We start from the raw sequence: 20,179 nt of genomic DNA, 5'->3' as shown, positions 1-20,179 counted from the left end.
AAATATGATTATAAAGCAAATGTTATACAATTTTTTTTTTTTTTTTAAATCTCCCTTCTAGCGTGCAATGGACATCATGCCCTTCTCCACAAATGAATGAATTTTAGGGTCCTTTTGGCTCATGATCGAAATAGAAATCAAAATAATCATATTCTCCAATATATTTAGTTTACGATTAAAATTAAAATTAAAATAAAATTTAAATACTAAAAATTTGATTGAAAAAAGAATCGAGATTGCATTTTGCCGGATTGGCGCTTTTATTTATTTATTTATTTTTGGAATCGGAATTAAAACTTCCCCCGACAGCCATATATTCTGATTCTTGAGCCCAGGCGCAAAACCAAACATTCTCTAGGTTCGGTGGGTATATATCCCTCGATTCAGGAGACATTTACCCGCCGTTCCGGAACTTACTATGTTCGGGGTCCAGCTACGAAGTTTCCTCGAATATTCTCCAAATGCCAATTCAAAGAAGGCGAAGCCGAAGAACGAATCCGGGCTTGGTTACCAAAAAAGGAATCCGGACTCTCTCTTGCTGGCTTCTCCTCTCCGCTTTTGGACTTCCTCATCGCCTTCTCTCTCTCGAGGAGGCCTTTGCTGTTGCCCATAGAACCAGTCTTCTCCCTCTAGGGGTCCGATCTCTCTCTCACTCTCCCCCCTCTCCCTCTCTCGCGAGTTTGGTGACGCCCGAGGTGATGTCACGCCAGTTTCTTTCTCGCGATGCTTTGATTGGTTTGAAAGCTATGGCTGAGGGATTGAGCTAGGGTTGCGGTGCGCGGTCAACGAAAGCAACGCTTTTTGTAAGGGGTTTTTTATCTCTGTTTCAAAGTTGGGTTTCTTTCTTTCTTTCTTTCTTTATTGGACTTGCAGTCGGTTAGAATTTTTCTCTTTCGTTTTTCTTTTTGCTGTTTTTCTTGCCGTGTTCGTGTGGGAATTGGACTCTTTGGGTTGCTTTTTTTTCTTATCGTAGTACAATCGGGTTTTTGAATTGTATTCTTTGTTAAATTCTGTCAGTTGGCTTTGACTGGCGGTGGAGATCTGGTTTAGTTCTTCTTTTTCGAAGCAAAATTTGATTTTTTTTCCTTTCTGAAGTAGCTGGTTGTAATTTTTTCCCCTGTTTTCATATGATATATCAGTTGATTAGGTGAATTCTGTGTTGGGGATTTGTTTTTAAGTTGGGGGCTAACATGGTAAAGGAGGGAGCTTTCTAGGGTTTGGTCCTATTTAATGTTGGTGGTCGGGGCATGATGAACCGACTGAAGAGATTGAAAGTTTTAGAGTTTGCTTAAATTTCCTTTTTCTGGGACCTTTGTTTTTTTGGATTTTGTGTTGGGTCGTTCTGGCAGTATGGGTTCACGGAGTGGAGAGAAAGATGGAAGTGTGGAAGCTGCTGCTGAGGTGAAGGAGGGGGGATTTAGATCGAAATTAAAAGGGTTTGGGAGCTTTGGCAGTAAAGATACGTTTTTAAGGGCCGATAAGATTGATCTGAAGAGCTTGGATATTCAGTTGGAGAAGCAGCTGACTAAGGCATGGAAAAAAGACAAGAATGTTCAGAGATCCAAGGAAGAATGGGAGATTGATCTCTCTAAGTTGGAAATACGTTATGTTGTGGCCCAAGGGACCTATGGTACTGTCTATCGAGGCAATTATGATGGCCAGGATGTTGCAGGTACTTTCCCATTTCTTTTGAGGTGCTAAAATTTGTGAAGGTTTAATGCTCTGTATGTGTTGTTAGTGCATTTTGTTCTTATCTTTTATTCACTAAGAACAACTCTTCTGCAATCAAAGAAACTGAATGGTTCTATTCTAGTTGATGAAAATGTTTCCTTAGAGCGTCAACTGATATTGCTCTCTTTTAATCTGTATGTTTCTGTGGAGTTGGTGCTTTGGTGCTTGATTACTTATTTTTGTTAAACTGGGGAAATAAATGATATTTCTCTCTTTAAGCTGTATGTTTATGTGGAATTGGTGGGTTGATTATTATTTATGTTAAACTGTGTTAAAAACTGGTTATGCTGTAGTACAATTCACCTAGAATTATTAATTCCTAGCAGTCCATTGTTATTACTATATCTATTTTTTCTCCCATTTACTATTGTTGCTAATATGTAAAGATTGGGGCAAGTGGCAACTTTTTGTGAGCTATCCTTATTAACTACTTTCCATTAGAAATCTCCTTCTAGGATAGAATGGATATTCAAGATTCTGTCATATTTGCAGGAAAAAGGAGGTTAAACAACATTTTCAAGAAAATGAATGTGCACGTGCAGCAGACACAATTCAATAATTATCCCACAAAATGATTTGGAATGTTCTTTTTGTTTTTAAAAGTGAATTTGCATTGCAACTTCTTCTTTTGGTACATCATGAGGCTTCCCTCTTTTGAACACCTAGACATACCAAGGAAGCTTAAATGCAATAACACACTTTTTCTAGGGAGTAGTGGCATTATTACAAGAAAAAAAGCAACATAGACTAATATACCAAATATAGAAACCAGTCAGGTAATTAAGTATAAACGAAAACAATATAAAGTCAACCATCACCTATTTTTTGCTCCAAGACTGTCAAAATCTACATTCCTTCTTGCACGACACTTCCTGTACAAATAGGAAACCTTTGAGAATAGTTAAGATGGTTGGTTGCTGATACTGCCTTGAATGCCAACCACAAAGCATATCCTAGTGCCTGAGCAGCAGGTAGAGATGCAACAATATACATCAACACTGTATATATGGACTGTGCTTTAACAGGGTCAAAAACTTATAAACTCACATTCTCTCAAATTGAAAGAACTCTATCTTGCTGTTAGTTTAGAATCACTTGATCATGAGGTCCATCTCTTGTTATAACTAGGGATGGGCATTTGGACCTGAACCAATTAATTTCACATGTTGGATTTTAAGCGTCACCTACAGATCAAGCAAGCCTGATCCGTTAACAGGTTGGGTTGGATGTGTGTCCATGGGTTTTAACCTGTTGGATCGTTATGATAAATATAATTATATAATCTTATGTTTTTTCTCTTTATGCTCCCCTTTATAATGAAAACACCCTCTTGTTTTATTTGCTTCAAGGGAGACAAATAAGAGAAGTGTGACAACCTTGTGGGAGTTCATATATTTCCAGTCATGGCATGGAAACATAGCCAACCATGAAAAATAGAACTCTAACTTTGTTATCTTGGTATCTCCCTCTGTTCAACAATCTATAGTCTCTCCATCTTGCTTTATCTCCCTGCTGATTGGGTTGGGTTTAAGCTTAGGGTTACTTTAGTTTGGTGGTGGAGATAATTCAACACGAACAAACATAACCCCTCGTGGCCTGTTATTATAATTCCAGGCATCGTTTTATCTCACCGTCCATAAGGCTTTTAAGTTTCCCTTCTGTGAGACTTGCAGCATAGACAGAGACCAATAACCTCCTTGATGGTAATAATAACATTTCAATTTTTGATCCTGTTGAACAATGTTATCAGGCCCACTCTGGCAACAGGTAGTCCTTAAAATTTATACCTTTCCTTTTGTCTATCTGGCAGAAGTATAGGTAGTCATATTTATTTAATTGAAGAGGCCTATGTCAAGAATTATTATCCTTCCACAAATACTTTCTCAATCTGAATAAAAATCGAATAGTTCTTCTCAACTAAGTTGAAGAAATCATTTCTGTGGTAGGGAGTTGTCCATGAAATTACATGCCTTATTTTAGCATCGGTGATTGAAAAAGATTGGGTACCGTTGGTGAGGCTATTTTAAGTTGATGCTGCTGATTCCATAACACAACAATATCATGTATAGGCAATGAAAACTATGGCAAAACCTTAGTTGGAGGAGCACCTAAGGGAAATACTCATATTTGAAATTATGGGAAGTCTTGCTATCCTAATCTTGATAATTTTTGGGAACAAACTTCCTTGAAACATTTCTTCCCCAAAACCTTTGGGCAGGCTTTGTATATCCATTATATTCTATTCAGCGAAACAACTCTATCATAACAACATAGGGTGAGCCTTGGTGCAATGGTAAGGTTGGGTTGCTCTATTGTGATTGGAGGTCACTGGTTCAAAAAATGGAAACAGGCCCTCCGCATGAGGGGGTAAGACTGTGCTTATCTAACCCCTCGCAGACCCTGCAATGGCAGGAGCCTCAGGGGTTGGGACCGGCCTTTTTTTAACTCCATGAGAACACCATTCTTGTTTCTTTTTGGAGTTTTCTTCATTAGAGTTTTGTTATTCCTATTTAGATAAGTCCATTCAAACACCATTCTTGTTTCTTTTTGGAGCCTTCTTCATTGGAGTTTTGTTATTCCTATATTGATAAGTCCATTCAACTGCTATTATAGAATCACTTTACATATAACATCGCCATTAAGAGGTAAAGAGAATATATATTTCTTGTACTTCTTCTTAAAGTCTTTCAATACATTAATCCATCTATAAATTTTCATCTGTCCTTGCTCAGGTTATCGGCCCTCCTTTGAACCTTAATTTAATCATATTATCTTGATGATGTTGGGGTCATTATAGCATATGTTAACTTCTTTTTTTTACTTAAAATTCTCGTATGGACTTTGGATGAGTCATCATGTTCCTTGTCATCATTTAAGTTGTTTGATTAGAATACTTGTACATATGAGTTTTCAGCCGAACAAAGTGAGCTTAGACTTTTTTGGTTAGTTTTCTACCACACTCTCAAATGAGTTGTAATTTTTTCTGCTTTTTTATTTCTTTATCTTTATCCTTGGATGGTCTAATCCAAGACTATAATAGGGACGTTGATTTAAGTAAACTGTTCGTAATGTTCAAAGTAAACTGATCGTAGTGTTCAACCCAAACTGATTTGTATCCATGCGTAGATCAGTAGATGGATGTAGCCAACGACTTTTGGAAACCCGTCAGAAAACTGTAATAAACCCTCATCATTATCATCTTCACTCTTGCTCTAATTCTTTGCAGTGATCCACCTCTTTGAATTGGAAATCGTCATGGATGATTCCAATGGTAATGGCAAAGAAGCAAGTGCAACAATTGAAGAGGGCTGCAGACTAGGAAGCCGGAGCTCAATCCCCACAAAAGCCTTTTTCTTTAAGAAGCACACTTTGATGTTTAATTTGAATTATTTAATCTGGACTATTGTTCACATGAATTTCAGCTGCAATGAGATTAAACTTCTGCATGGTTTCTCTTATTGAAAAGAGAGAAATTCTTGAACATCTTCATTCTTTAATCAGCTTTGGTAGTTTAATTTGGGGTTTTCGCAAGGACACTGATTTAAATTAATCTTGCTGTATGTTCTAAGTTTTACCTAGATAGATTGGCATCTAGACAAATTGGTAGACATTGCACTGCAACCAGGAAGCCACCTCCTAAAAATATAGCAACGCCTCTTCCTGCCACTGCTTTCATCCTCTTCCGTCCTCCTCTCACATATTTCTTACATGCTTCACCTCCTCCAATTCAGAGCCCTTGCTAGAGGTGATGATGTATCAAGGACTAGTTGGTGGAATGGCTAAAGAAATTTGAGAAGCAGGAGGCAAGGACCAACTGCACCAAATCTTCATCCTTAAGAAGCTTGTCTCTGGTGTCACTACTAGACTTCCATCTGAGATTCCTTTATCATTAAAGAAGATGGATTGACTCAACGTGGAGGTGGAAGAGCTCGAGGACAAAGGTGGATAGGCTTGATGTACATAAAAGAAGCAAACATTGCTTTCAAGGAGTAATGAGACGACCAGCTTGGTGCATGCAAAGAATGGTGAGAGAATGAACAACAGAGAGAAGAAGAGAAGGCTATGGAAAAACAAAACCTAGAGAAGGTTAAAACCCACCAAGAAATCCATGAAGAAGGGGGATGATATGGACATGGAATGCTAATTTCTTGGACAGCCAATCTCAGCCATTTGGAGAAATTCGTTTCTTAGAACTGGTGCAGCCTAGTTGGTTGTCATTTTTATCCCTTTTCAAGAATAGTCTTCTGACACCATCAAAATAAGCATGTTCTTTATTAATGGTTTATTTATCTTTGAAGAACCACAAAAGAGTGAAATATAACTATTTGTCAGTTGTTTCAGAGGCCTTAATTATTCGACCTATGTTATCAGGCTCCCTTTCTCCAGCTTTCATATATGCGTCATCATGAAGGTTGTAAATGTTCATCCTCTCTAGTTTGCAATTATGACATCTAGTTCTCAATAAGGCTTTACATTTTTTTCCCCTTGAAAGCTTACAAGAAAACTGAAGAAAGAAAAAGCATACTTTTGTTAGGAAATTCACTTTTTATATCATGTATAAAGTCCTGAAAAAAAGTTTTGCTAAGTGCAAAAACTGTCACATTTTAAGGCATTTCACCTTGTTCTTTTACTTTTGTTTCTATTCAGCATTAATGAGAGGCTTCTAACTATTTGGCATACCTTATTTAATGCCTTTCATGGTTAGGACAGGCATCTGTCTTCCTTTTAGCATGTATATACTTATTCCCCGACCATCCTTTCATTGGCTTTAGATGAGTTGGTCATTGGGCAACATGCCAAGTGAACCAAGCTTATGACTTAATCAACTATGATCGCTCTCTCTCCCCCTCCCCCCCCCCCCCCCCTCTCTCTCTCTCTCTGTGGGGTGGGGGTGGAGGAGGTAAAGTTGTGAATGTGAGGAATATTACTATCATTTTTATGTCTCTCATATTGTCACCTTTTAAACATCTTCTCCATCATGCTTCTCCATTTTCACATTTCTCATACTGCCCTGCTGAAAGCTGATCAACGGACCAAAATCATAGCAACATTGATTTGGACCATTCTTTTATGAAATCTTGTGATGTTTATGCAAGAAGAAGAATATGACGCTGTTTGTCGAGGGAAAGAAATTGGAGGTTTGCTTTATATACTGACAATGAGCAAATAATATTTTTGAAATAATATTCAAAAGGTCTCTCATAGTTTTTGTCTAGACATGAACACACAAGTTGTGTGTATTTTTCACCTATTCCTGTATAGCGGGCGTGCTAAAAAAATTTCATCCTGCTGACTTTTAAGTTTTCTGGAGCCCTTGAAATGGCTATGATCCTGTCTGTTTCTTCAGTGATTCAGAGCATAAATGTATTTCTACAGATCTTGTTAAATTAATAATACTATTTGTGAAACGAAACAGTTTGGGTGAGTCTAACTAGTAAGACGCTTCCAAAGATCTTAAAGAAAGACATCTGACCTAGATCTTCCTCAAAGTTTATATTATTACTACTATTGAAGGGCACGGGAGATCTTTTGGTGCTTGTACTGGTTTTGCTCTGCTGCGAGGTCTATGTAAGCATGTATTATGTGCATATAGGAATTATATAGTTCCTACCTAGAATATTGATTGTCATGAACAATTGTCTTCAGTGCAACACCTATGTCTTTTGATTCATAAAAATATTTCTTTTATCAGAAAAGACATTTTCCATAGTATCTTTTGTTTGGCGAAATCAGTTATGGGAACAAATGCAATTTGATTTTGCTATGAAACTTGAAGACAATTCGGAAGTATTATGGGAAATATTCAGTTTCTGAGTGGACTGCTCGTATTTTGCTAGTCTTACTCTGAGCTGTGTTACATAGATATTTATGTCTGTCTCGATGAATACGTGTTGTATACATTTCTGAATTAGATATGCATCAGAACTTGGACATTTGGCTTCTTTTTTTTTCAGCTTTTACAGGTAGATGGATATTTGATCTTCCAGTAATGAGTAACCCATCATGTTGATGTTGAAAATGGCCTTTTTTTTTTAGAGATTAGTCATGAATGTAGATATTGAAATAACTTTTTAAACTATCTTTTTGAAGTTTGAAAATGATAACTATAATTATTTTTTTTTTCTACATATCCCTCTATATCCTTTTTGTCCTCATGTTGAGTCAAACACTTGGACACATGCTGTAACTTGATTCTCGTATCCTTCTCCATGCAACACTAACTCTGAGTGATTCCAATTTCCCAATCTCGTATTTTCACTCAGCTATTTGCTATTAATGTTTTTTGTATCTGATATAAGTATGTTTACTCTCTAGCACAATGTTCAATACAGATACTGCGAGGGTTTCTTTTTTTTTTTTTTGCTAAAGCAAATGATTCATATAGTTCGAGTACGGATACATCCAATAAGATCAGAAAATAACAAGTTCTAGAGCGCTCTAGGCAATTTTTTCTCACCAACCCATAGGGTGCCCCTAGAATGACTGGCCACATACGAAGCCACCCAGTCTGCAGCTCCGTTTGCCTCTTTAAACACATGCTTAGCCTGGAAGGCCACACCAACACTCATCATAGCCCAAATATTCCGAAGCAGGGGGTGGCCTCCACCACCGCCATTGGAGCCACCCTGTATCCAACCAATCATGGTTGCTGAGTCGCCTTCCAATATGATTGCACTGGCCTGTAGCACACGCTGAGCATGGCTCAGCCTGGCCCATGCCGCCCTCAGCTCCGTGCCAGTAACTGAAGTATCGAAGATCTGGCAGCCGCCAGCAACCACTACCCTGGAGTCCGGGCTCCTGATGACGATGCCAGCACCTCTCTTTCTGCTGCTGTCAAGCACGCATCCGTCAAAATTGACCTTGAGGAAACTCGGGGATGGGGACTCCCAGGTGAAGAACACCATTCGAGGTGCTATCCGAGCAAAGAGGGAGCCCCAGGTATCCCGAGCTATCAAGGGTCCTATGTCTGGCCTGCATGAGTGATCTTAGATGCCTGTACTCAGGCACGCTCCACGGTGAACTTTGGAGACAGACTGCTCTCACTAAATGTCTGAACATTCCTTGCTAGCCAGATTTGATAAGCCGTACAGGTCGCCCCAATGGCCACCTGACGTGTCTGGGGGGCGTCGGACCAATGACGAATCACCTACAGGAAAGGACCCAGCCGGCTTTAGGTATCCTGCGGGATCTCAACAAGTCTCTAAACCCTCCTAGCCCGCACATAGTGGAACAGGACATGATCCACGGTCTCGTTCACTTGGCAGTCCGGGCATTGGGGTTGGATTTTGACAACCTTTACTGGAACTGTTTTCAATCTTCTGTTATGTCTTCATACAAGGAACTTCGTGAACCTGTGTTTTCTAATTGATTGATCTTTTATTTCTGTTTCTGCTAAAATTCAAACATCTTTATGGTCTCCAGAGCTCTATTCTAACAATTCTAGATTCCTTCAGCATAGTGATAGGATCACATGTTAATTAAATCAGCCTGAATCTCATCCAAGATTAGGTGATGAAATTTGAACCATTTGGAACATGACCTGTTTTGTGTTATATGAGACCAGAAACCCATCTCAAGGTAATACATGTATGATTTTCCCAGTTCACATGAAAACTTAAAGTACTATATAAAAATTTATATGGCTTTTGGTGAAAACTCCATATGTTTCTTTGTGTTGTTAACATATTCTTAATGTGTTGTTAACATATTCTTAATGTGTTGTTCTAATAAATCTCAGGTATAGAATCATCTGCACGTGCTTTATGAAACTAACTTATCTGTGGTTGTTAATAAAGCTAACTTGTTTAACTATTCTTATAATGCTTACATTTTTCTTATTGGTTATTTATTGCATACAAGTTGACTGTCCTGATTGATACCCCATTTTAAGGTTGGGTCTGATCTGATATGCTTGCAGCTCTATATGGACGTTTGTGCAAGAAAAACCCTCTAAAAATATAAAAGAAAAGAAAATTTTACTAAGAACTATCCTTTTTATCCGTTTGAACTAAGATAACAGTTTCAAACAGTTCATACTTGTTTCGGCAATGTTACAAATGATTGTTTTCTGATAAAACAGTTCTGTTGTATCCTCCAACAGTAGCGTTACGAAATAATCAATTTTCATATTATAGTGAAGTTGTTGGACTGGGGAGAAGATGGTGCTGCCACGGATGCCGAAACTGCTTCCCTTAGGGCATCATTTCGACAGGAAGTTGCTGTTTGGCATAAGCTTGACCACCCAAATGTTACAAAGGTAAGCATCTCCACAGAGTATGTTTTAACTAGTAGCCATTATGTGTGATCTGTGTGCTCATTCCAAGTATCATGGTCTTAGTGCTAAATTGTAAACATTTTAATTGTTATTAGTTTATTGAGTCTTGTCTGGCATTAAATTTCAATTATATTAGACTCGGGGTGTTTCATTGTTTCTTTGAATCAATGCTTGTGCCGGAGCTTCGTGCTGTTTCTGGTCTTTACATGAGAGTTAATTGATATTCCTATTCCTATCCCTGCTTGCCAATCTTATTTGTAAACACAAAATCTTTGATGCAGTTTATTGGGGCATCAATGGGGACAACGGACCTTAAGATTCCACATTCCACAAGCAGCGGTCAGACTACTATTCCAGCTCGAGCATGTTGTGTAGTTGTGGAGTATCTTCCTGGGGGAACACTGAAGCAATATTTGTTTAAAAATAGGCGAAAAAAACTTGCCTATAAGATTGTAATTCAACTTGCCTTGGATCTCTCTAGAGGGTAAGTGATGGTGATATTGAGATCTGTTTTTTGTAGTTAATAAAACTGAATACTTAAAACATGCATTTAACAGCAGCATTATTATTTTGCAGGCTGAGCTATCTACACTCAAGAAAGATTGTGCATCGGGATGTGAAAACTGAAAATATGATATTGGATGCCCATCGAAACCTTAAAATTGCTGATTTTGGTGTTGCTCGTGTCGAGGCTCAGAATCCCAAGGATATGACTGGTGAAACGGGAACCCTGGGGTACATGGCTCCAGAGGTGTGTATTGCCTATATCTAACTACTGTTGTTGTAGCATGAAATTTTGAACTATCATGATCATTTGGTGTTTACCAGGCTACCTGAATGTTTGATAGATTGCTATGTATTGGCTCAGTAAATGAATACCATGGTAACAAGAATCTTATTAGGACAGATATAAGACCATTTTGCATGGGTAGAAAAGTCTAGTTTTTGTTTGAGTTATTCAAGGAATTCTTACAAAATTTGACCAGGTCCTTGATGGGAAGCCTTACAACAGAAAATGTGACGTCTACAGCTTCGGCATATGTTTATGGGAAATCTACTGCTGTGACATGCCTTACCCTGATCTCAGCTTTGCTGAAGTCTCCTCTGCTGTTGTTCGGCAGGTTAGTTTGTTACTTCCCCTTTCTAGTGGATATGTGATTATGAGGAGCTTCCATTTTCACTTGTTTTCTGAATAATAGGTTGATTTATAAGTAATATAAATAACATGGCTTTTTAAAGGGCTAATATGAACCTGTTCATTAGTTTACTGTTGAAACATATACATAGTCCAGGTACCTGGTAATAAAGAACTAAAGATTGTAATCTTTTCTAATTATATGCCAGAATTTACGACCTGAGATTCCTCGATGTTGCCCTAGTGCTTTGGCAAATATTATGCGAAAATGCTGGGATGCTAATCCAGATAAACGACCTGACATGGATGAAGTTGTGAGGCTTTTGGAGATGATCGACACGAGCAAAGGAGGTGGAATGATACCTGAGGGCCAGGCACGTGGCTGCTTCTGCTTTCCATATCGTGGCCCGTGATATCCTTTTTCTTTGGTCAACTGCCTTCTTTATTAGTGTACATGACCCGAATGGCTATGTGGTGCTTTCAAATTGCTAGGTTGGTGTTAATGATCTGGAAAGGCTCCTTTGAGTTAGATGGAAAAAAAGATTGTTTATTACATCGATTATCACTGCAGCGATCTATGGATCTTGAAGTTATTTGCATCTTTAACAAGGTTATTACTATAATCATAACAAGTTGTGATTTTATTGTCGTTATAGTTTGTACAGTCTCTCATGCTTTTGACAAACAGATGGTATGTGATTGTTGTATCATTTAAATCCCATTTGTAATGCCATTCATCATTAGTCTACTTACAATACCAGAATTATAGGGAGGTTGTGCGACACTAAAGTAAAGCAGATTTTATGTCACAGGACCCTAGTAATATAGTGTCTCAAGTGTTACTGTTGGCTGATAGTTTTCAGCAACTCGAATCAGGGTTATGAGATTTTTCTTTTTGCATATTTCTTTTTAAAAAATGCTGAAAGATGTTGATACCTATTGTATCAGAGATGAAATGAAGGCCATCACCATGGAAACTTCTAAAAAACAGGTTACAGTTTTTAGGACTACTGAATCCTTTAATTACTTTTTATTTTTCATTTTAAGAATACAACGATAGGTGCAAAAAATGGCTCATTACCTTCATGAGTTTTAAATCAATACAGACTAAAAAGGAAAAGATACTTGGCACAGTGCAAATAGATCAAACAACATCTCTGTTATTGAACACTTTATTTCATTCAATGATGACTATTATCTAACTAGCCATTGTGTATGTAAAATGCATCTGTTGTAACTTAACTGGAAGGATTCAAAAACTATTATAATGATATAGAAGGGAAAAATGAAAAAAAAATATATATGACTGACCTGGATTGGCTGCCTTTTTATATTCTCTGTTGATATATGAAGGCTGAAGATGGATGCTGCTGGTTTCTGTTCTCTTCAGCATTGATTTTGCTTTTCTATCTTATTTCTTCTTCTCTTTTCATGTACCAAAAAAAAAAAGAGAGAGAAAACAGTCTTGACCTGGAAAAAAGAAAAGACTCAATTATGTGCAAGGGACTATATATAAGATGCCAACATTGCCAGGGATAAATGTAAAATAACAATCAAGCATTAACATGGCCATGAACAAAACTGGTCTGTTGTTCCTAAGCCCTCTTCGAAATACAAGATTTGCATGGTTAACACAACGCATTAACATAACAGAGAATGCATATGTGCACATTAAGAGCATGTAACCGATAGGATCGGTTGGAGGTTAAAAGAAAAATCTCAAAAGGTTTTTTTTTTTTCATATATATATATATATATTTCATTCAATGGGGATCCATGCCACAACCCTTTGTGCTCTCGCTTCTCTCATTCCCCTAGTTTTCCCTTTTGTTCTTCTTACATTCTACCTATGCCGATGTCGCCAAACAAGTTACTGAGCGTATTCCCTTTTTCTATATGTGCAATGTTGCCAAACAAACTTTAAGTGTGCTCCTTTTTTTATTTTTCATGTGCAATGTTCCTTAATTTTTAGATGCAGTCATGCAGGCACTGTCTTTGTTGGTGCACATTATAGACGGTTGATGATAACTGTAAAACCTACTTTGTGCAAGCAGGCAATTTTGAACCATGGTATAGATATCTATTCAAACATAAGTTTGATTTATGGTGCAATACTGCTTCATCCTATCATAACAGGAGTTGTATGGTTGACGCACTTGATCATCGTGCATGGGAGAAAAAACTGGCAAAAGTTTTTCCACCTATCATGAAAAAAATCATAAAATGCTCTCGCATGTCATACAAATAAGGCTGAAATTGGATTGGATACTTATATATTCATATCTATATTTATTTTGCTTAATAAATACAAATATGGATACAAATGTTAGTTTTATGTGAAAATTAATATTCATATTTGTTTTAAACGAATAAAGATAAAATCGGATGCTGAAAGTATAGATATAAATATGAATATAAACAAGATAAATTAAACTTTATGATCCTAGAATCAATGATATTATTAAGTGGATGGTAAATCAAGTCAATAATATATTAATGTAGTTATATATATTTTTTAAAAGTGTATGAGTGCTATATAAAATTAAATAGAATTATAAATAGAATCGGATATTCGATTACGAAATGGATAGTTACTTATTCATATATATATATATATATTTAATGAATATGAGTACCGATATAGATATTAGTCGGATATTCAAATTTTTATCTATATTGCAATAGATTCGAAAATAAAATAAATCCAGATAGATATTATCCGATCCACTTTCATCCTTAATCAGGGGGATGCATGACAGGCTTTTGTGACACTGAGGTTTCTGGTCCATGTCCCAAATGATAAGAGATAGGTGCACCGTGGCCCCTGCCTTGCACGCTGCTGTGTTTCTTTTTACCACTTCACTCAAGGATGTGTCTCCAACCATTTAAACTTATGGGCTTTATATTGGTTACCATCCTTCTACATGCTTCAGTTTGTCTATTTGAAGTACATTGCCAGCGCGGTTTGCAAGTAATGGTGACGGTAACGATGTGTCCCATGTGCCATGGCCTATACATTGATGGAAAAACTTCAAGTAGTTTAAGCAACATTTGAATTGGAAGTGCTTTATTTAGCTTACCTCTTGAGTTGACAAAGATTATTTTAACTTAAAGTATAGTAATGGAGAAGTTGATTTGTGAAGTGCTACATTTACACGTTCTTAGATGTGATCCAAATTATATTAGGGCTAGCAAAATATGACCTGATTTGTCAACCCGATCCATATTCGACTCATCATACGTAGATTTGGATTTGGACTAAACATGTTTGGGTCGTAAATAGATCACCCCGTTTAATTTGTTTAATATTCGAGTCGGCTTCAGATTTTAGGGGTCCGATCCGTTTAATCTATTTAATACGTTTAATATCCGGAGCGGATCGGGTCGGATAATGCGTTTACATGTTCACCGTTCAATCCTGTTGTTCAAAATTATTTCAATCTCGCCTCACGTCTGCAACCTGTTCCCTCGAGTACTCCTTACTGTTCAAAATTATTGAAATTTAGAATAAAAGTCTAAAATCGCGATTCATAATCTCTGGCTGGTGGCCACTGAGCGCTCCTTACTGGCTATTGTCTATCGCGTCTCGTCTCGAGTGACCGAGTCCCGAATCCCAAGACATTCCGGCACTCACTGGCTGCCCATCCTGCCATCCACACTCGAGATTAATGTCGCATCGCCTTTCTAATTCCCACCTACCCCATCACGTTTGAGTGAGGAGCGAGGTCCGACAATGGTTTTTTTCTTCTTTGATTCTTTTTGAGTTCTACTTCCTCCTTTCCTTCTCTTCCTCTTGGTTTTTGCTCTTGGCCAACCCAGTGCCCAGTGTGGTTGTGCCCCCTTTTGCCTTTCCTCATCAATCGAGTGGCGAGCCGTTGACCACCCTCACCTCTCAAAGTCTCAGTCTCTGGCTCTTTGCCATGTCCCAATTTGACTGACTCTCCTCCCATCTCACGTTTAGCTGTTTATGGTAAACGCCCTAAATGGATTAGGGTTTCTCGCCCCTATTCCATCGGCAAGCGACCCCTTTCCTCTTTCAATCTTACTTTTAGAGGAGTAAATCTATTCTTCCTCTAGAATCTAGATCTAATCTTTCATCTCAAATCTTAAGTCTCTAAAAACCCCCATCATCATCCTCAAACCTCAACTCCTTTCTCATTTTTCTCTTTTATCACTCATTTATAGTTTACTTAATCTATTGCAGTGTTGCCTCTTTGCAAAATAGAAGATCAAGGTTGAAGGTACCCTCAATCTCAACACGATGAGCTATTCTACAAGACTAGGCATGCTTTATTATTTTCATTCTTTTTTTATTTTAATTGTGTTATTAAAATATTCTTCTGTTAGATCTGGGTCGGACTATTGGTTAGACAAATAATTTTAGGATTTTTTTGCATGAATACCCTCCAAAATATATAAAATTATGTGAATACCTTCGAAAAATTACTATTTATATGTATACCTTCATAAAATACTTATTTTGCATGTATATCTTTTTTTACTTTCTTGCAGAGAAAAAAGGCTTAAGGCAAGATATTTCTACAAGATGGAATTCAACTTTTTTAATACTAGAGAGTGGTCTATTTTACCGCCGAGCCTTTCTTCATTTGAAATTGAGTGACTCTAATTACAAGCATTATCCATCTGAATAGGAGTGTGGCAAAGTTGAGAAGATTAGCAAGTTGTTGAATGAGTTCTATGATGCTATTTTAGTATTCTCCGGAGTTAAATGTCCTACATCAAACTTATATTTTCTTGATTGAGCTCACTTTAAGATAAGAGATGGAGAGTGTAGATGCTTCAATGCAAAGAATAGCATGGCAGTTGCATAAAAAAATTGAAAAGTATTGGTCGGATCATAGCTTAATCTTGGCCATGACAGTCATTGTTGATCCTTGACACAAATATCAGTTTGCGGAGTATTGTTGTAGAGATGGTTGTACCGAGAGCATGCGCATCCGTGATTGTATGTTTTCTCTCTTTAATTAGTATATGCTTGCTTCTTCTAAAGCTCCAACTACTAGCACATCAACTCATGGAGACATGGAGAGTGGTACTTGTGAAACTTCTGAGCCAGGTAGAAAAGCAGATGCTTTTAAGGTGATATAAAACTTTTTTATCAAAATAAATGTATTGAACTTGTATATGGTATTATTTTTAATAAATAAATTATTTCATTTTTTTCAATAATGTAGAATTTTGATACATTGAAAGCTTTGATTTTGTGACTACTGCACAGAAGTAGTCTCAATTGGAATTATATTTGGATGAGCCTAGAGTTGATAGAAAGTCCAATTTGGATATCCTTGATTTTTGGAAAGCCAATCAGTTCCGATATCTTCAACTTTCTCTTATGACACGTGATATTCTAATTATTCCAATATCTACGGTTGTCTCTTAATCTGCTTTTAATATTGATGGGTGAGTACTTGATAAGTATTGTAGTGCACTTAAACCGGATATTGCTAAGGCATTGATTTGCACTCGAGATTTGGGGTTTGAAAAGAAATTTATATGTTTCAATCATTATATTTCTATTATTTTTTGAATGAATTTATTATTAATTATTGTAATATTTCAATGTAGATATTTTGGATACTGAGTTAGATGATATTGTAGAAGATGTCATAAACTCAAGTTCCTATAATGAAGCCCAATCAACTCAATGCTCGACCAATGTTGAATCCAATCCATAGTGAGATGAATCATGAGCATGGATACTTTTTTGGACTCCTTTTTGGTTTTGATTTAAATATGGATGTTGTCATAGTTTGGGACTCTTTTTTGTTTTGCTTTGACTATGGATCTTGTCATTGGACTTATGGAGTTATGGAGGTGGTTAGTAATCATTAAGTGGTAGATTTGTGTAGTTTCTTTTGATATTTATAGCTATTTATTGTAACCATGATTAGAAATTTGGTTCTTGTTTTGTGAGGGATTTAATTTCAGCCTTCCATTCTATAAACTTTCAGGTTCTAGTTTTCCATTTAATTAATTTGATACCTTCCATTGCTATGCGGGTTATATGATGTATGTTCTAGTTTGCCATTGTCATCCGGTTTTGAATTTGTTGTACCATGCAATGTTATATCGTCCCTGTGCATTTGCTTTCTGTTGGTTTTAAAGAGCTTCCATGGAGTTTGAATTTTATAAAAAAACATCTATTGTAGTTGATTTAGAAGGAAATATCTAGATCTGTTGACTTAGCACATTTTTGTTTCAGATGACGGAGGATCTTCATTACTAAGATTCTATCATCTAGGTCATTTACTTGGCGCAACCAGAATATGCACTGCATATATACCAGATCAGCCATGTAATTGAAAGTTGAAACTGATTGCCAATGAGGGCATTTTTTTTCTTGTCATTTCTTGTGGATATTGAATGGTTAGAGTTTTTGTTTTCCCCATTAATATTGTTATCTGATCATCTAGTTGGCTTCATGAACATGCTAGGGGACGGAAGGTTGAGGACCTTGCAATGTTAGAAAAATTCGGCTTACCATAATAAACAATCTTCTTGAGTACCACCCTGTATGTTCCTATTTTCATACTTGTCTAGATTTCATATGTATTTTAATAGTTTTTGTTCTTTAATTGCACGATCTATTTGCTGTTTCTGCAGGATCTAGTGAGAAGCTGGCAATGGGCGAGGTTGTTGGAATAAAACCTCCAGAGAAGAGGTTCTTTCTGATAGTTGAATATAGTACCACATTTTGTTGAGCCAAGCTTTGTTGATACAAAGAATCTACCTTACTGTCATTTCTTGGTTCAGTGTTTGGAACTTTGTGTTAGTTTGGATCTAAATATTTTGCGTTATCCTTCATTGGCAAAGTATGTTAGCTTTCCTGCTGAAGTTCTGAATTAAAACTTGAGGAAACCGATGCTATAAGAAGATGGCCTACTGCTTACTATCTTCAAGCTGCTGCTTTTCTCAGTCTTGGAATGGAAACCGATGCCCAAGAATCACTCAAAGATGGTGCTTCTCTAGAGACTGAAAGGGATCAAAAATACTGAAGTGTAAAGGTTTATTGTATCATGCAAGATGATGGGATCAAAATTTGAAATATATTCATCAAATGAAGTTAATGATACAACATTTCAACACTACGTAGGCAAGTTTCTTGTAATGTTTTCTACATTTATCTTCTTTTTTGCTTTTGCTGCTTAATGTATTAAACAGGTTGGTTTGGGTTGGATTGAGCTAACAAGTTACCTATTTATTAAACAGGTTGGGTTAGGCTAATAGGTTACCAACTTACCTATTTATTAAACAGGTTAAACAGGTGGGGTCGGATTGGATAAACTGATTACCTATTTATTAAATAGATTAAATAGATCGGGTCGGATTATCAGTTTATGATATTTCTGATCTATTTAATAGATAGATCGAGTTCAAATTTATAATTTTTTAATCCAACTTGCATCTGATCCAACCCGAAATTATACACTTCTATTGATGCAAGCATCTTTGGATCTACCTATGCTATTTTGAGGATAGACAGCTATACATGCGTGGATATAAAGCATGCTGCATCTCCATTTCTTTCCTATAAGACAGACCTTACACGTTACTTCATTATATCAATTGTTGAAAAATTTTAGAGGAAGCATCCTTTCTATTACGCAACATATAGAAAAATTGTTTGGATGCAAGGCAATAATAGCTTTAGAAAATAGAAAAGGTTGCTTCCTCTAAAATTTCTTATGTTAGAAGGAACATATGTTCTATCTTTAGGATAAATATTGCATCGAAGAACTTTATAAGAGAAATATTGCAATGAATTACTTCAAAATTTTTGATGACACCATATTCCATGCTAATGGCAGACAGAATATAGTCTAATATATTCCATGCTAGTGGAAATGTCATTTTCTACCTGAAGGACAAGTTCATTGCAATTTCCTGTTGTTCTTTGGGTAGTAAAGGCAAACAAGTTGTGTACCCAAAAAAAAAATAATTGCAAACAATTTTATTCATCCCTATCCTTGTGAAGTTTGGGTGGGACAGATCCTCCACAAACATGGCAGACAGAACATAGTCTAATATATTCCGCTTCTTCTTCGCTGCGGATTAGACAACAAGAAAAAGCTATGACTAAACTATGGATATGCTTATCCTTTCAATAGCCAGGCCAAGAATGCGATCCAATCACCTCACCTCCATCCCTTCTGACATGAAACCTGCCGTCTACCTCAACAAGGTACGTTTGTCTGCACGTCACGTCAACGTATCAGCCTTGGACTCAAAAAAATATTGTTATAATGCAAAATTCCTGAAAACTAGAGGATATTTGAAGCCATCTTGTGGCAGGATCAAAAGTCAAGACAAATAAACTTAAAATTAAAATTTAAAAATTAATTTTATATTATTTAATATAATTTATTGGAGCAAAATTATAGCTATAGGTCCAAATCGATCTAATTTGATTATTTATTGGACTGATTTTTCGAATTAGATTGAGGCCACTTATGTTCCAGCCCGAACTAACGTATTTGTACCTCTAATTATATTATGAGTAAAATTTTACTCTCTTCACGGAACATCCTAAAATGCACCTCATGTGAGATTTCTAATACATGCCAAACAAAATAAGCTTATGCTGAAATTGGAAGACATTGCCACTTTTTAGAGATCTAAATACATTGAATGGACTATGCTAATAAACTTTAATTCCACTCTATTTCTAAATTGTTTAGGTATATATCTTGTATTATCTCTATTCTATTCAGTTATTAACTATGATACGGTGATTGGAGATTGGAATTTGGATTTTTTTTTAAGAAAAAAATCCCCAGTGAGGATCCTAGATCTTTAAAAAAAAATCCCCAGTGAGGATCCTAGATCGTCAGAAAATCTGTACATAAAGTTTATTATTATTTCAGTAAAGGTACTTTTAACGCTTGCTGCTGTCTATCGCCATGTGTCCCCATCCACGTTCGCATATCCAACCAGGGGCATTTTGGGAATCACACCTCCACTCGTCGCGCTATGTGAGGGTAGTTCTAAATACACCCCCCCTATTGCTCAGGACACCC

At 36.7% G+C, this 20,179-nt stretch overlaps 1 protein-coding gene and 1 long non-coding RNA gene across 2 annotated transcripts; both read left to right on the top strand.

The window, feature by feature from the left end:
- The first annotated feature begins 349 nt into the window (after positions 1–349).
- LOC103711351 (serine/threonine-protein kinase 54-like) lies at positions 350–11,889 on the top strand. The gene is made up of 6 exons (XM_008797462.6): positions 350–1,672; positions 9,867–9,988; positions 10,288–10,490; positions 10,583–10,757; positions 10,993–11,127; positions 11,351–11,889. Exons 1-6 carry the CDS (start codon positions 1,351–1,353, stop codon positions 11,552–11,554), a joined length of 1,161 nt encoding a protein of 386 aa, XP_008795684.4. The 5' UTR covers positions 350–1,350; the 3' UTR covers positions 11,555–11,889.
- Positions 11,890–15,239: 3,350 nt separating this feature from the next.
- Positions 15,240–18,250, top strand: LOC149768578 (uncharacterized). The gene is made up of 4 exons (XR_016410906.1): positions 15,240–15,382; positions 17,365–17,457; positions 17,597–17,674; positions 17,766–18,250. It is a non-coding gene; the product is annotated as an uncharacterized LOC149768578 (long non-coding RNA).
- Positions 18,251–20,179: the final 1,929 nt, after the last annotated feature.

This window comes from Phoenix dactylifera, chromosome 1 (genome assembly GCF_051530095.1).
Source record: "Phoenix dactylifera cultivar Ajwa chromosome 1, Ajwa_hap1_PhDact_Kaust_v1.1, whole genome shotgun sequence".
NCBI classification, from domain to species: domain Eukaryota; kingdom Viridiplantae; phylum Streptophyta; class Magnoliopsida; order Arecales; family Arecaceae; genus Phoenix; species Phoenix dactylifera.
The sequence above is the reverse complement of the archived record's forward strand: the minus strand, read 5'-3'. Positions and strand labels throughout refer to the sequence as shown.

Bases quoted from the DNA above. Each gene is read 5' to 3' on its own strand.
- LOC103711351 (XM_008797462.6), top strand. From the start codon at position 1,351: ATGGGTTCACGGAGTGGAGAGAAAGATGGAAGTGTGGAAGCTGCTGCT. The intron at 1,673-9,866 runs GTACTTTCCCAT...TTCATATTATAG, and splicing joins TGATGGCCAGGATGTTGCAG to TGAAGTTGTTGGACTGGGGA. The intron at 9,989-10,287 runs GTAAGCATCTCC...TCTTTGATGCAG, and splicing joins ACCACCCAAATGTTACAAAG to TTTATTGGGGCATCAATGGG.